Source organism: Phocoena phocoena, chromosome 9 (genome assembly GCF_963924675.1).
Source record: "Phocoena phocoena chromosome 9, mPhoPho1.1, whole genome shotgun sequence".
Taxonomy (NCBI): Eukaryota; Metazoa; Chordata; class Mammalia; order Artiodactyla; family Phocoenidae; genus Phocoena; species Phocoena phocoena.
In genome coordinates this window covers 71478688-71495765 of record NC_089227.1, presented here as the reverse complement: position 1 = coordinate 71495765, position 17078 = coordinate 71478688, and the positions used below count along the sequence as shown (strand labels likewise).

Below are 17078 nucleotides of genomic sequence, written 5' to 3'. Positions count from 1 at the left end.
TCACTTCTGAATTGCAGCAGCAGAAGCCATAGTCCTTATTTAGTTAATTCCTTTCTGGCTTTATGAAGGTTTGTAGTTGCAATTCAACTGCTATGTGGGCCCAAAAGACATATCCCAAGAGCAATCAAGTAATTTCAATGATGCAAAAAATCAACCTGTATCTTTCTACAAGGTTTCTATATACACATCCATTCTTCCCCAACTATATATATATAAGCACTCCTTCCCAACTTAGCAACTTTCTCTTAACAGGGGACCTTATCTCAATGATGCTGTTCTTCCACGCCAATGGTTCTCTACCACAGAGCACTTTAAACATAAAGATACACAAGTCCCAACCTCAGGGGTCCCAATTCAGGTGGTATGCGGGGAGGGGGGTGTCATCATCATATATGGCCAGGTTTGAGGGGCACTGTGCTAGGTAAGCTCTTCTGTACTATACAACTTACAGAAAACTTAGAAGAACCCATCGAACACTGAGACACAGACCTTGCTTCTCATCCCCTTTGTCACAGTATTCCAAGTTATCAGAAAGTACAATTTTATCTAATCAGTAATTAATACAGAGGTATTTAGTCCTGTCTCTGTGTCAGGACAACTCTAAGAATACAAAACCTGAATTACATATAACATTAAACAGTCCCACTAATAGATAAACATATAAGAAATATGTTTTCAATATTAATACAAAAATTGCAGACAGCTTAAAAATAGCACTAGAACAAAGGATAGTCATATACCACTGGCATCTGCTACCAAAAGGCTAGCTTCCCAGCATTCTCTTGTGCCTCCACTGAACAGGGGCAATGCGGAAGAATCTTTGGATAAGGGGAAAAAAGCTTGGTCCCTGACAACGAATCCTCTTGCTGGGAAGACCAAACATATACACAAAACAATCAAGCAACTACAAAACAGAAGCGAATGAAAACTGCCCTGGGTCATAATTCTGGCTCAGAAACTGACCAGCTTTGTAACTGGGGCTGGGTCTCATTCTCTTTATCCAGAAATGAAGGCACTGAGCTGGATGGTTGCAGAGAACTTTTTTGGCTCTAAAAATCTGTAAATCTGAGTCTGCGCAAGTCTAAACAACAGAGCCAAAGCTTCATATACACACTGTAGGGTGTTTAGAATGAAGTGGAGAAAAACCTAGAAAACCCTCTGTAAAGCACTGGATTTGAGTTAATTTTCAAAGAAAATGATGAGCATGAATTACGCCAAAGAGTCAAAGGAAAAAAGTAATAGTTCTAAAGGATCAATTTAACTATAATATGTCCTACTCAGAAATGACTGTCTATCTTACAGGATCAATACTCTTTATTTTTTGCTATTTTTCTAAAGAAGGGCATGATGGTGAGAAGCAATCTGTCTCCAATCTTGATTTTTCTTGCTAAAGGATAATGAGACAGATTCAGGTAAACAGAATTTCCATTTGATTTAAAGTTGTATAATATTTTACCTAGTTGGCATTATCTAAATTTAAAGCTTTGCGAGTTTTACTTCTCTCAGGCAGTTGGGGAATAAAATAAGTGAATGGTGGTTAAAAAGAGAGAAAAATCTAAATGTATTAAAAGTAAGTCAATTGGATAATAATACATGTAAAATATTATATGTGCCATATAAGAGCCACTCAGCTGGTACGTAGTCATTAAATAAGAAAAAAAGGAAAGAAAAAATGCTTCCTTTTGTTGAAAGAATTAATGAATTATTATAATTACAGTATTAGCAATTTTCAAAGGACTTTAATATATAATATTTATTTGATCTTCAGAACCCATCAACCATACAATAAAGAAAACGTTAGCTCAATTTTACTGATGAGACTACAGAGTAAGTCTCAGAAATAGATATTCAATTGGAAATAGAATGATGAAATGCAGAGTTGGAAAGGATCTTGCAGCTCAGCTAATTTCATATCCCTCCCAGGATAGAAAGCCCCCTGCAATACTAAGTCTTTCTCCGCAATTCCAAGGAATGATATCCCATAAAGGAACATATTCTATTCTTCGTCAGTTTGATTCAGTAGTAAGTTGTTCTTTATTTTGAGCATAAATACACTGACAGGTGATCTTTAACTAGTTCTAGTTCTGCCCACTGTAGGTAGAAATAATAAACTTAAACTTACTCCTATAAGACAATCATTCAAACTATTGATGAGGGATTTTTTTTTACCAACAGTTTGTCGTCAAGCACATTTATTATCTCAATAGTTAAATGGTTTTAACAAATAAGAGTAACAAGAATTTAGTAATGTCGTATGAGGATGAAATGAGCTTGTCAAAGTTACGAATGAACTTTTAAAACATGTACAATACTGTTCATGCCATGGTTTTCCAAGAAATAGAGACAATATTGTCACCTAAAAGTCCAGATATTTGAATCCTTCCTGATAAATAAAGACTCTCATTAGGTTCTCTGAGACAGAAATACTATCCTTAAACTGTACTTTTTGCTGGAGAAATGGTTAAGAGCACAGGATCTGAAATCAGAGTGCCTGGGTCCACCACTAACTATGTGAGTCCTGAGCAAATTACGTAACCTTTGTCAGATTCTTAATCTTTAAAATGGGAATAACACCAGTACCTACATCAGAAGGTGGATGCGGAAATAAACGGAACCATGCCGGGAAAGCAGAGTGTCTGGTATACAATAAGGGCTCATTCACACTTGCTATTAGTATTACATTAAGTGTCATTACAATAAGCACCTTTTTAAAACCTTAGGGATACGGTTGAGGACAGTATCTATCTATTCAGTAATCCCTATGTAAGAAACTGTGCTAGAAATCTGTTTCCAGACTGAATATAAGGAAAACTATTCCTTCCTCTGAGAAGCTATATGTTATTTTTTTTTCCTTATGGACAATGAAAATCATATGAGGGACAAATGTTTTCTTTTTGCCTCAAATTTGCAGACAAAATTGAGTAACCGGGTTGGACCCTACAGTTATACCTGTACATTTCTATTTTCCCTCAGGTTTGGATCTCCTGGGCTACCATACTTCCTATTATTCTGTTTGAATCTCTTTTTAAAAATGTACTCTTATGGGCTTCCCTGGTGGCACAGTGGTTGAGAGTCCGCCTACAGATGCAGGGGACGCGGGTTCGTGACCCGGTCCGGGAGGATGCCGCATGCCGCGGAGCGGCTGGGCCCGTGAGCCATGGCTGCTCAGCCTGCGCGTCCGGAGCCTGTGCTCCGCAACGGGAGAGGCCACAACAGTGAGAGGCCCGCGTACCGCAAAAAAAAAAAAAAAAAAAAAAAAAAAAGTACTCTTATAAGTTACCTCAAATGTTCTTTTGAACTAGGCAGAGGTAGGTGTAAATGCACGAGCCAATCATCAAGTACGTTGGTCTACCTGTTATCCGTACTTTATATGCTTACTTTGCGAAGAACTAATATAAATGCTGGTCCTTGGCAGATATCCTTATAAAACCTCATAAAACTTAATCAGTATATAATTCACTCAGTTCTTATAGAAAGGAGCACTAGCAGCTTTCTTCATGCTTAAAATTTGGGACTGTTGCATGTTAGATCTACTTCAATTAAATATTTGATTTTAATCTATGATAAATCATTTATAATCTACATAATATGTATATTCTTACTGCTATGCAATCTATATTCATACCTCCTTTATCTGTAAACTTTAAACCATTTCATTTTTACTCTTCCATTCAAATACCAGCATTATTTCAGATCATCTATGTGTACTCCAGATTATGAAATCTCAAGGAATCTGAGACTAAAATGTCTGGGAAAAGTAAAAAAAAAAAAAAAAAAATCTGGGTCTCTATTTCCCAGAGGCCAAGAACAATGTGGAAATCTACAAATGCTTCCCAAATGTAACCTTTAAAAACCAAAGATAAGGCAGCTTTCAGGAAGACCTGAGGCTCTGGAATTCTACTTCTTCACTGATCCAAAAAAAAGAAAAAAAAAAAAAAAAATCCCTCAAGCTTAATGACCTTTAAGAAACACTGCAAAGCCTACCTGCTTAGCCTAATGTTCTAACACAGATTAAAATCTCATTGTCCAAATCAACATTTTAAGATAACCAAAGCATTTTTAACAGATGAATGAGCATATGCACAAAATTTTGTAATTTTATAAGTTATTATATAATCAGATATACTATGTTTGTTGAATGAATTAAATGCTTAAATCAATTTAATCAACTAATCGTTATTACCATTACTTTGAAAAATAATAAGATTCTGAGCAAAATCTAAATTCACTCCTTCAAAGGGCTTCTTATGCGTTTAGCAGCTTATGGTGTGTTTCGATTCAAAAGAATGAGAAAAATGACATTGACTCAACTAGTTTACAGGTTGGGGGTGGGTAGAGAACAGCAGGTTTTATACACAGCAAAGGGGAAAACAATTACAAAAAAATTACATGGATATGCAGTTGAATACAGATACGCAAATGAATAGGTGCAAAATGCAGCAGTATTGCAAATAATCTCTCAATAATCTGGGCTCTAAATAAATGGGGGGAGAAAGAAGTAGACACTTTCCATTGTAAAAAAAGTAGTGCGGAGGTTAGATAAAGGCAGGGTGGTGCAGGGGACCAGGACACATTATCTCAGTTATCTTAATCTCCTGCAACTCTTACATCTAAATCTAAAGTTCCTCATCCTAAAAATGTATTTTCAGGATAACTGAACCCTGACTCCTGCCTCCTCAGATACAAGTTCAATTGTGTTCTTTCTACCAGCAAATATACTCATATTAAGAGCCAAACTCTCATAGGCTCATGGAATTTGGAGTGACATGGGCTCATAAAGATCTCTTAGCCCAACCTGAAAACATGAACTCAGTTAAAAACAATCAACATTCAGCATTGCCAGGAATAAGCCAAGGAGAGTAGGCATGAATACTTCCAGGGATAGGGAAACAGCCTCAGAAGACAGCTTACTTCAACTTAGGACACCTTAATTATTCAAAGACTTCTCCACAATTGTCTAAAATCTACTTACAGTTTTCACTGATTCATCATATTTTGCTTTTTGCAATCAAAACCTAATCTTCCCTCTTCCATATTCTATCCAATTTTATAAGCACGATAGTCTTCTTACTCTTATCTAAAAAGCTATCATGAAAGAATTTGCCTTACTGACTGTTGAAATCCAGAGATCCCATATCTATAGCAGTTCCCCTACTCAGCAGTCAATTAACCCTGCTACAATATAAAAAGGAACTGAGGATATTACCTTCTTCCCCTTTTTTAAAACAAGGGTACACACCCATCTTTAGTTTTTTTAGCATCATCATTATTCTAAGTGCCACAATTTTTAAAACTTTTCTGTTACCTCTCAGTTAAACTGAGTGATTTTATCAAGAACACTTTCTGCCCCAATCTCTCTGGTTAAGGAATAAACCCTTATTTGGCACTGTTACAAGAAGGAAGGCCAATGGAAGTCAAAAGTGAACCAAAGGAAGTTGTTTAATTTGTCAAGGCATTTGAAAGCTATGATTTGAGCCTGATCTTGAAATAAATGAGAGAGGATGGAGAAGAGCATTTCAAATAGTGGTGAAGCCACAAATAATAAGAGAATTTGCAGTATATTGAAATTGATTTCTCGGACTTCAGAATGACGGATATGAGTTAGAAGTCAGGGGATACTTCCTCTCTGGTAATTCTCCTACAGGACAAAACCTGGAGCCTCTCATTTAATTCACCAACACAGCCTCTGACCTTCTGGACCATCTCTTTGGGGCACTGCCTACTTTAAATTCTCCTTTAAGACCACCAACCCATTTTGGTTTTACAACCTCTGCAATCTCATTAACTATCGCAGTTCCAGTCACCTCCAGGAGGATAACTTGTAGATCCATTACCTTCACCCTGATTCCTGCCCTGACCTGTAGATTTGGAGTTTCAACTCTACACGACTATATCTTTAGCAATTAACTTAATATTTCCCAAAATTCATCACCACTTCTCTTCAGTCCCCGCCTATTTCTCCAACTGTAGTCTGTATATTGGTCGATGGTATCCACGGAATCACTTTTAGCTCTCTATTTTCCCCTTATTTCCCCAGCCCCAACAATCAGTTACCAGACCCTGCTAGTTACAGCACCCCAATTTCTCTTAAATCTATACTTTCTCGCCCATACCCACTACCAGGGCCTCCCCCCTTTTTCTGCTCCAACTGGAAATATTTTTCTAACACAAAGATTGAACGTGCTACTCCTTGGCTCAGTAAGAATTAAATTCATTTTGCATATGGATGAAAAACTGTTATTTTAACATTGTACATATTTTAAGGTTGTCAACTCCTACACCTTTCCCATGCTCCATAATTTCACCTTGTATCTCAGTAAGAAATAAAGAGTAAAACCCCTCAGAAGATTTTCCTAAAATCCTGCATGTTGCTTGGATGATGTGATGGAAAAAATAAGAACAGGATAGGCCTATATTCATAGAGACCCAGAAGATTAAAGACTGATCCCCTATGAAAAAGAGTAGGAGAACCGTTTCTTGGAGTACAGAAAGTGAGGAGAGGAAGCTTGTTCCCCTGCCCTCTGCCACCTGCCTTCAGAGGGCCTGTCACCTGCTCAACCACAAGGTGCCTTATTTTTGGTGCTCAACACTGCATAATCCAAACCAAGAAGACCTACAAACTGTGCCTTCTTCAGCTGGGGTCACTCACAGCCCAACCCAGACAAAACTGACTCGTTATTCTGAGATTCGCTCTCAACCTCCAGAAGCCAGAACTGTACCAGTAAGCTGGCAACTGTCCATAAACTCATCTGTCACATGGTACTTGTCGTAATCTTGAATTGATATTTAGACAAGGGATTACAATTTAATTTGGCACACATGTAAACATCATCCTCTCTCTCACCTAGTTTACAAATTCCTTCCGGGCAGAACTATGTGTTGTACATTTTCAACCATCACGGGATTTTCTACATAGTAGGCGCACAAGAAATATTTGTTGACAGGGTTTCCTGTTCAAATATGTCGATATATTTGATAAAATATATGTGCTAGCATGAAAACGTATTTCAGACTTTATTCCTGAAACTACTTAAAAATCGGGCATAGGGCTTCCCTGGTGGCGCAGTGGTTGAGAGCCTGCCTGCCGATGCAGGCGACGCGGGTTCGTGCTCCGGTCCGGGAAGATCCCACGTGCCGCGGAGTGGCTGGGCCCGTGAGCCATGGCCGCTGAGCCTGCGCATCCGGGGCCTGTGCTCCGCAACGGGAGAGGCCACGACAGTGAGAGGTCAGCGTACCGCAAAGAAAAAATCGGGCATAAAAGCACATGCGTATGAATCATCTTACTTCAGATCATGTGGGTGTGAATCTGAAAACAGAAGCGGACTGCGAGTAGAAACCACAAACAAAACTAATGTTAAAATAACTCTCCATAGTTCCTACTTAGTGAACTCTAAGCGACTAGAACCTGTAAAATACAACTCAGTTTCAAAAACTTACAGTAAAAAAGCTTACCTCCTTCAGGATGTGTATGCTAATGTCAGAAGAAAATATGAAAAGTTTAAGTAACTTCAGTAAAGTGTTAATGGCAAGAGAGAGAGGAGGGGGGAAAAAGAGAGACACAGAGCAAAAAAGGTAAAGACAGAGAAAATCATCTAAAACCCAGGACTGATTAAGATAGCAGGAAGGGCTGCAGCATCTTTTATCTGCTCCAACGAATCACCGAAGTTCAACTATCCAAACATCTAGACTCTAGCCAGTGCAGAATCAATCCCCCCTTAATAAAAATTGAGTAAAGATTTTTCGGAATAGAAACATAAAAATCACATCCCATGCCTTTATACAGTAGAATAATTACACTGCCTCAGAAAAACAATTTGGTTGAATTGTTTCCCTCCTCTGTTTGTTGTTGCTCTAACTAATTTTCCATTTGCAAATGGCCTAACTTTAGACTGTGACAATTTATGTGTTTCCTTTTCCCCAAAATCTTTTATTATAAAAATATAATGCTAGTAAAATAATTGCACACTTTTATTAGAACTTTCCATGAAATCACCTCACCAAGATCCAGGAAATGAGGTTCAAAGAAACAGGAAAGGCTCTTACACACCCAAAAATTCCACAGCTCCCCCAGTAGCCCTGTAAAGATCACTCAGTTATGTATATTAAATCCTTGTATGTGAACTGACCAAACAAGGCCAACAGGCATGATTCTTGCTGGCCAGAAACCATAGCCTTCTAACTGCACTGCTGGTCTCTCCAGCTCCCCATACAGCCTGGAACACGAGAGCAGTTGGTACAAAGACACTCTTCCCACACATGCTTAATCCTCCTCCCTTGCCCCAGCCCCTCCACTGCTTCCATTCTGCCAACTTCCAACCCTATGCTAATACAAAAAGTCCATTCTATCTGCTTCTATTCCCAAGGTCCCGAACGCTTCTTGCTGAGAAAGGCAATCAACCATGCTGACCGTGTCCACTAAAAATTCATGCTGTTCATTCTTTGTTAAGCCCTCAGTGTTACTGAGCAGTGCTTTTGTTTGCCCCAGATTGACTCCCTCTTTAATTCTTCATTCTTCCCAATCTTTTCTACACATCTCAAATTTCTTGACTCATCCTAACACGCCCCCTTGCTCTCAGCAAATGTTACATCTATTTTGCTGAGAACATCTAGGCCTTCAGTAATCTCTTTCTCACATGAAATTTTCTCTAGATGATCACTCATCGTTTTTTCCCACCCCCACCTCAAAGGGGAACATTCCCCACTTTCCTAAGACTGATCTCATCATCTCCTTCCTTCCTACAACTTTACTCTTTCAATTACAAACACCCACTGCAGCACCGTCCACCCCCATGCTCTTTCATCTTTTCTCTCTCTATCCCCTGGCTTTCTTTCCATTAGTGTGTGGTGGACATGCTCAAAATCCGCCCATCCAAAAGGAGCCTTCTATACCCCCTGCTTCTCCCTTAACAAACCAGAACTCTTCTCATCTTCCATGACCTCTAAACACCTAACACTTCTGTGACCAATCCTTACGGACTCTGTATTCTTTTCCTTCTCCTCCCAAAAGGGCAGCCATTCTCCCAAGTCTGTCTTCAGTCCTCTCTCTCTCACTCTTGTGCCCATCCATCAGCTACTTGGTGGTGAACTCGTAGTCTGTGCGCCTGACCCTCACCACTCTCCTAGTAACAAATTCTCTTTTTCAGTGGCCTACTGGCTATCCTGGCTTAAGGATAAGTTCCATGGAACCAACATGATCAAAAGAAGACTCAACGGCTCCTCCCATGTTTCCACTCAGGCTAAAAAGCAAACGTGTGGATTACCTTACATTTCTACCTTTCCACCTTCTCCCATATTAAATATTTTGCCCAACCACATCAATTCCATTGAACAAAATTTAGACACTGTGCCTGGCTTTAGGAGATTCAAAAATGAATAAGTAAAAATCAATGCCCTGAACAATTTCTCACAGCAAGATAGAGCTCTATCCTACTTTTGCTATCGCTCTTAAATCCATATTCTCAATTCTACTCCCACTGGTACTGCCCTAGGTCCTCTTACCTTTTGCCAGGCTATTATAATAGCCTCCTGGAAAATCACTGCCTTCACTCTTGCCTCTCCCTCCAAAATCATCCTTTGAACTGTCACCAGATTTATTTTCCTAAAAACACCAATTTGGTCCTATCCTTACCCTATCAAGAACTTTCAGTGGCTCTATTGCCTACAGAAAGGACATACAAATTCCTCAGCGGGAAAATCAGGGCCCTCCTCAAAATTACTTTAGCTTATCTTTACAACTTTACCTTTTTCTCAGCTCCTTTAATGCAGCTCACACAATGGTCTTAGTGAAGTCCTCCACACTCTGTAACAGTCCTTTCCAAGTCTTGCTTTCCACATCCATGTCCACAGAGGAGAGTTTGACTATGCTTCTTAGTCCAACTCAAATCAAAAGTTTTCTTTGAGGTCTTTCCAAATGCCCCAGCTAGAGATGCTTTCTCCCTCCCATGTTCTGCCATCATTTTCTTTGTGCCTCTGTTACAACCTTTCCATCTACCTTATATTATAGGTATGTGTAAACTTATTTATTTCTCCCATCACTCTGCAAGTCCCAGATTTCATTCATCAATCTATTTCTCTCTGTATCTGTCATATAGCATCATATATATCTATCTATAGATAGATAGATATGATGGAACATTCACAGAGCACCTGAATAAGGCAGAAATAAACGATGTGAAGACAAACAAAAAGGCTATAGTAGAGATGAAAATAGGTATTAAAAATTTATCCTCTGTACAAGTATCCTGAATTATAAACACAAACATATAAATGCTTTCCCTAGTCCCACCCTCCACCCTGACCCCCAAACCGATGCTGTTCATCGCCTTTTGCTGCCATGACTTACACTTGTTCTGGACAGCAATCAAGCCCTCCATTTACCCAATCATTTATTCCACAAATATATACTAGGGCCTACTTCAAGGTAGGGCCTCTCTCAAGATTTTGTGCCATCATCTTGTTTCTTAACATGGTCCCCTCCAGCTCAGTTCATACCATGCTATCCCTTAGAACTTTATTCGCAGTTCTCAACTCAAACACTTCAACCTCTCCAAACACTTTTTAGTCGTACCTTTTTTAACCACTTCCTTCCTCCCTCCCCTCTTAGTTTTTTCCCAGTTACATCCTCCCCTTACGCATTTGATTCTTTTACTTAGAAGGAAAATGACTATGCCTAGCTGATAAGGCTTGCACTTCTCTAACTAAGCTTGTAAAATGAACGTTAGTTCCTTTAGGCATAAAGAGAATTGGGAATATAAAGTCCAAGGTGCTTGAAAATGCCCCCAAATCCTCTTCCAAATCTAGACAAGTTTCCTTATAGTTTTCCAGTTAAGGCTGTTCTTTCTCAAGCATCTGTATTCAAAATGTTTCACTCAATTTTGTTCTTGGTTATTTGTATGTGGTTGCCAGAATCATAAGAGTATGTTCTCTATAATTTATCATTGTAAATATATAAAATTTTCAACAATCTTTTGAGATTATGGAGGTAAACATAAGTTATCATTCTGTTTCTATGAGAAAAGATAATCCAGATTCCAAAAGTCCAATTTACAGGTGAATACAGCTCACATGCAAATTAGGGACTTCTTTCCTTATTATTGCATAATGCTGGGATCCTCAGAGAGGAAGTGTAGGGTGGTGGGACAAAAATATCTGCTGAGGTGGGCAGAAGAAAGTATTAAAAGATCTATTTATTTACTTATTTTTATCTCATCCTTTTAAATTTTTATTCATATATTTCTTTTCTAATAGTCACAATATATTTGTACTATAGCACATATGATCTTGACAGGAAACTTTTTTGAGGATGAATACTCAGGCCTAGTTTTATTAATTGGGATATGGGATAAAAATGCTGGCGAGCTCTAAGAGACGGTACACGTGGAGTGATATGATTTAAAGTCCGGAATTTGAAAAAGGGACTTTTCTCAAGATTTTTTTAAGGCTTTCTACCAAATATTATATATATATATATATATATATATATATATATATATATATATGGCATGTCTTTCTACAGATAAAAGCCTCTAAAAAAATGATTCTCAACTAGAGATAAAGAGCACCTGGAGCTTGTTAAAAATGCAGATTCTTGAGTCTTACTCTCAAGATGCTGATTCTGTAACTCTGGAGTGGAGCCAAAGATGTCAGTAGCCTTGAGAGACTAGGATAGCAAGTCAACACCATTGACATTCTGGGCCAGATAATTCTTTGTTGCGAGGCGCTGCCCTGTCCTGTGTGTTGTCAGTTGTTTAGCGTTATCCCTGGCCTCCACCCACTACATCCCCGGAGCAGCCACCCCCACCCCTGTTACGACCACCAAACATGTCTTGAGAGGTTGCCAAATGTCTCCTGAAAGGCACTATTGTCCCCGATTGAGGACCAGAGATAGAAGCTGCCCAAAGATGACACACTTTGAGAAATGCCACTCTTAATCAAAAGGATAAAACGATATGATAAAAGTTGAAGAATATGGATATTACGAGCATACGTGGTATAATTGAAATAAACAGGCTTCCCATACAGGAAACCTGATTAGCCACTATAAATTCCTGACAAATCAGCTAAGCTTCTAAGTCAAAGCTCTTCTTGTGTAATTTCAACTTGAACATCTTCTCCCTAGCTTCTATTTTAAATTATTTTTAATTAACTTTACTGGCATTTTGCATCCTGCTATGAAAAGTCCGCCTAATAGTCTCAGAGGACTCTCCCAAGAGAGAAGAGTGCATTAAATCACACATTATCACATTAAAGAATATTCCAGCACACAGTCCAACAGTCTAAATCTTGGCAAATGCAATGGGGGAGGGAGGGGGGCTGCAGGGGCCGGAACAGGCTCAAGCGATTCGCAGTATCCAAAGCTGATTATCTTCAATTCATCCATCCACAGGAAAAAAAGCTGTATTCATTCTCTACTTCAACCACATTTACCACAAAACACCCTGATTTCTACTGTGTATGAGACCTTGGGCAAGTCACTTAAAGTCTCTGGACATCTCTTCTAGAAAGTGAGCCAGTTAGACTAAGTTATTTCTAAAGATCCTTCTAGTTACAAGTCACAAATATGGAAGCACTTAATCAAAAGACTCTTTCAACCACGTGGATTCGAATAACTTTTGCACAAAAAAGCAAATACCTATCAGGATTGATAACACAATGAATTTTAAGATGCTTGATCCAAAAAAGAAAAAAAATGAGAATTAGGTGAACCCCCTATATAAGAGCCATTCTCTCTTAAAACAAAAATAAGTTTGGCCCAAACTGTCCGTCACTTATCGAGACACTTATACACGTACTTTGCTTGAGAAGGCAAATCAAGTCAATCTTTCAGAAGTTCGTCATAAACAGGGAAATGGTTTTTAAATCACAGGTTTACTTCCTATTTTCTATAATAGAGATCACAAATCAGCTGCATACAGGCCATTTCCAGCCTGCAGGTGTGGTTGTTTTGTTTGGCCTGGATAAAAACTGAATTTAATTAGTTGCCAACTTTTAAAAAGGGCGCAATGATACATAAAACTCCCTATTTCCAGTATCTCTTGAAATACCAGAAGATATTAACCCAAATGGCAACAATGAGCTGGACCTGAGAAGTACCGTCTCCTGGGCCTGCGCTCTACAGTTGTCCCCAGTCCCCACTGCTCCCTACCTTCCCACACCCATTCTGGTTCCCTCTGACAGCCTGGGGCATATGAGCTTAAGTCCTTGATCTGTAACAATTTTCAGAATGCACAAATAAGATGTTTCATGCTTTCAGAGCAATAGAATTGTGCTTGCAGAATCACAGCCAAAGGGGAGAAGCTCTAAAGAGAGAGAGCTATGCTCTCGATACGAAAAACTTTCACAACTATGAATGCTGATAAGGAGAATGCACTACACTGTAGGTGTCTAACTAACCATCTGAAAGAATGTAGAAATTCTAGATTTGATGGGGAGTTCAGACTAGAGACCCCCTAAAATTACTTTCATCTTTAATTTTCTATGCCTTTGGTTAGTAGTACAGATAGGGCATTGCAACACAGTAATATCTGTATAGATTATACCGCATGTCCTTATGTGATATAATATGTATATGTATGCACATACATATTAATACACATATATATTGTACTTTGTTAGCAGGGGAAGACTTGATCTTATCCTCTCCCTTCATGAAAAGACATTTTCTGTTAACTTTCATAGAACATTCCATTTTTCTCACTGATTTTAATATATAAAATTGTAAAATTAGGTTTCTATTAACTAAGCAGGCTTATCTTACCAGAGTACTATTCAACTATTATTCTGAAAAGATGATCAATAACCCAAGGACAGAAGGATGAGGATGAAAGAACTCGAGCAAGAGCTTAAGAGAAGAATGGCTCGCGGGCAAAGGTTCTTCACTAACGTCTTTACCAATAAAACCACCCTAACCATGGCGGCTACGTCTTGAAGCTTTCTCCCTACCCACTTGCTCCAAAACTTTTTTTTCTTTCAGCTTATGAAATCTGCTTGTTTGAGACACAATCTTTTAACAAGATTCTGAGCATTTTCTTTTTTAAAAACTCAACTTTATATTACATTTACAATTAAATTGATGCCTACTTAGAGGATGTGGTGAGTCAAAGTTAAACTACTAAAAAAAAAAAAAAAATGTTGCTGAGGTTAAGTCAATTTTCAGGTAAAACATAACCCGAGAGTTTCCACACTGATAATGTGTTGTATGCAGTCCACATTCTCCTTCAGACCATTCTAGATTCTGGCTTCTTAAAGTCAGATCATGTGATACCTTACAGCATTACATCTGTACGGTGCATTATCACTGCAACTCCTACTGACTTAAAAAATGTGTATTATTAAAGTTGGACATTGTAGATATCACTAGTTCTAAATCAATTGTTTTTCTAGTGTGTTTGCGGTTGATTTTTGACATAAGCATTTGTTAACAATAGTGATGAACATCTCAAGTGTGAACCTAAACATCCCATCAAGGAGTTGATATGACTACTGAGGGCAATACAGTGTGAGGAACATGGGCTGCTTCTGGGAAAACGTGTTTATCGTTCTAGTTCTGATTTTCTGATTTTCTGTTTAGAAAAAATGACTCACTGTTTAGAAGCAAAAAAAAACAATGATAAACATAATTCAATTTCACAGCCCTTGAATTCCACATTTTAATTTAGTCATGCATGTTTTCTGCTCTTACCTATTGTGGGTTTGACACTCACTTCTTCTTTTCCACTTTTTACTGCCTTAACAAAAAGAATCCCAAAAAGCTCATTACGTTATTGCTAAAGGGGGTGGGGGCGGGGGGCATGGATCAGATAGGCTTAAAATCAAGAGAAAAAGTAAAATAGGTTTTGGAGCCCTGGAAAATTATTTAGTTTGTATCAGTGTCAGAACTCTTTAAATCAGAACCACCCTAAGAGGAAAATACATCAGGAGATTAAGATCCTTGCTCTCTGTCACCAATGAAAACCTGAAGTATGTTGCCTTCAAGAGAAAAAAGATACTGTTTGACTTGTTAATAAATAAATAAATGTGGAATTTTCCCAGAAACAGAAGTATTTTCTTTACAGGCTGAATGTGTTTACGCTTTGGAGGAACACAAAGAGCTAATTCATCCTTGAAAAGCATTTCTTTTGAAGCCTGTGTATTTCAAAACAAAAACAGTTATTGAAAACGTATGCCATGAGCCATCCCAAAGCAACTGGTCACAGAAACCTGGATTATCAGAGTTGCAGACGAGCCCACAAGAAACAGGAAGATGAAGGGAGAGTGCAGGCTTGTTCAGAAAGCAGCGGCAGTCCTTGATCTGATGAACGCACAGAACTGAAGAGAAGTAGTGGGGAAGCGCTTCAGAGCCCACACTGTCGGGTCTTAGGCCCTGAAATGCATATGCTTAAGAAAGAAGCGATCCTGTTTCTCCGCAGCCAAAGGAAGAAGAGGGGGAGCGGAGGGACCAACGGATCCCGCCCTCTTATCCGGTTGTTGATCTAGGGCTGCAGTGCTGGGGAACTTGCTTGAGTAACGCTAACTATGCAAAAGTTCACAAGGACGAGGTTGGCTCGGTCCTCGCACCAATTCCCCACACACAGACCCCAAGCAGTAAATGTGCGAACACATTTTAAAATGCAACAATGACAAAGGAGCTTGCAACTTGCAAGCGACACTCACCCTGGGCCGCGTCGCCCAGCCGGCCACCACCCGCCTCGGCCCCGAGCTGGGGCCCGGGAGCGGGGTCTTCACCCGCCCCGGACATGGGCCGCTTCACGGAACCCTCGCCGCGCCTCCGCCTAGCTCGCCGCCCTGCGGGGCGGACACACTAAGGGCTCGGAGATGTTGGGTGCAGGCAACTGACCGCTTCTGGCGGGGATTAAAAAAAAAAGTGTTTTGAGAGAAGAGCACACCACCCCTGCAGGACATTCCCTCCCCCTCTGCTTCCCTCCCCCAAACCCCACCCCGGGGAAGTTTTGACTTGAAACCCGGGAGGAAAACTGTTACCCAGCAAGTTGACAGCAGTGAGTCCTAGGGGGTCGAAGGGGGGCGGGGGTACCCAAGGGGGAGAGGCTGGGAGATCGGATTTGGGATCAGAACCCATCCTCCTCCCGCCCGGGGGACCGCCACCTACCTCGGCATCCCCCCAACTCACTCAAAGCCCCTTCCTCCTCCTCCTCTTCCGCCTCGGAAAGTTAGCGAGGCTCCGGCAGGGGCCGTGGGTCGCGCTGTCCCGACGGCGGCCACCCCTGGGTGTCCCTCCCCTCCTCCCTCCCGCTCAGCGCACACCGCAGTGGCGGCAACGGCGGCAGCAGCCGCTCCTCTGCTCGGCGCTCTCCGCCTCCTCTTTCCAGCTAGCTCAGCCCCGCTGGCTCCCCTCCGAGCGGGGATCTCTCCCCTCTGCCTCTCTTTCCCCCTTACAGCGCGCCTATACTCCAGAAACACTTCTCCCTCTGTGGCTCCTTTTCAGCATATCCGGGTCGGGGAGGCCTCGAACTCTTGGCTCTCGGCCCCGAGGCTGGGGGCGGCGCGACCCGGGCTCGGCCGCAGGCTCCCTAGCGCCCGGCTCTGTCTGGGTCAGAAGGCCAAAGCCCTACAGGGCTGGCGCTGGGGAGGATGGGGGGCAGGGGGGACGCCGGTGGGGGTGGGGGGAAAGGAGGGAGCAGGCTTTTTCCCTGGCTGCCCCAGAGTGCCCCCCACCCAGAGAGTCACCGCATTCCCTCTCCCTACTCCTCTTCCCAGCCCTGCCTCAGACCCACTGACATTCAGGGGATGCCCTGAGGAAAGTAGAAGCCTTTAGGGTGAACAATGCAAAATGAAAAAAGTATCAGACTTTCCTGGTGGAATACAGTAAGGGTGGTTTTGAAACCTTGACCCCTAGCTGAGTGTTTAATCTCTGACCCTAAAGTAACCTTTATTCTGTTTTTCAGTTCTTTCTTTCTTTGTATTGGTCAAACAGGATCCCGGATAAGGAAAAACCTTTTGCAGTTGCATGAAGACCCTGGAGGCGTCCAGGCAAGCAAGGGTGACACCCTTGAGGATGCACTGGCCCAGGGCCTCAGGCCCAGTCTATTACAGGAGGAATGCCTCCCCCACAGATGACTTCT

At 40.7% G+C, this 17078-nt stretch overlaps 1 protein-coding gene across 5 annotated transcripts in view; it reads right to left on the bottom strand.

The window, feature by feature from the left end:
• Positions 1 to 16583, bottom strand: part of MDFIC (MyoD family inhibitor domain containing) — a 98531-nt gene extending 81948 nt beyond the window's left edge. Inside the window, exons 1-2 of one of the 5 annotated variants that reach the window (XM_065883814.1) lie at positions 16106 to 16583; positions 15652 to 15837 (exon numbers count right to left, since the gene is read on the bottom strand). In XM_065883814.1, the coding sequence (XP_065739886.1) occupies positions 15652 to 15736 (85 nt within the window). In that variant the 5' untranslated portion in view covers positions 15737 to 15837; positions 16106 to 16583. Of the gene's footprint in view, positions 1 to 15651; positions 15870 to 16101 lie in introns of those variants that run through there. The other 4 variants (XM_065883813.1, XM_065883817.1, XM_065883816.1 and 1 more) reach the window with 4 other exon arrangements.
• Positions 16584 to 17078: the final 495 nt, after the last annotated feature.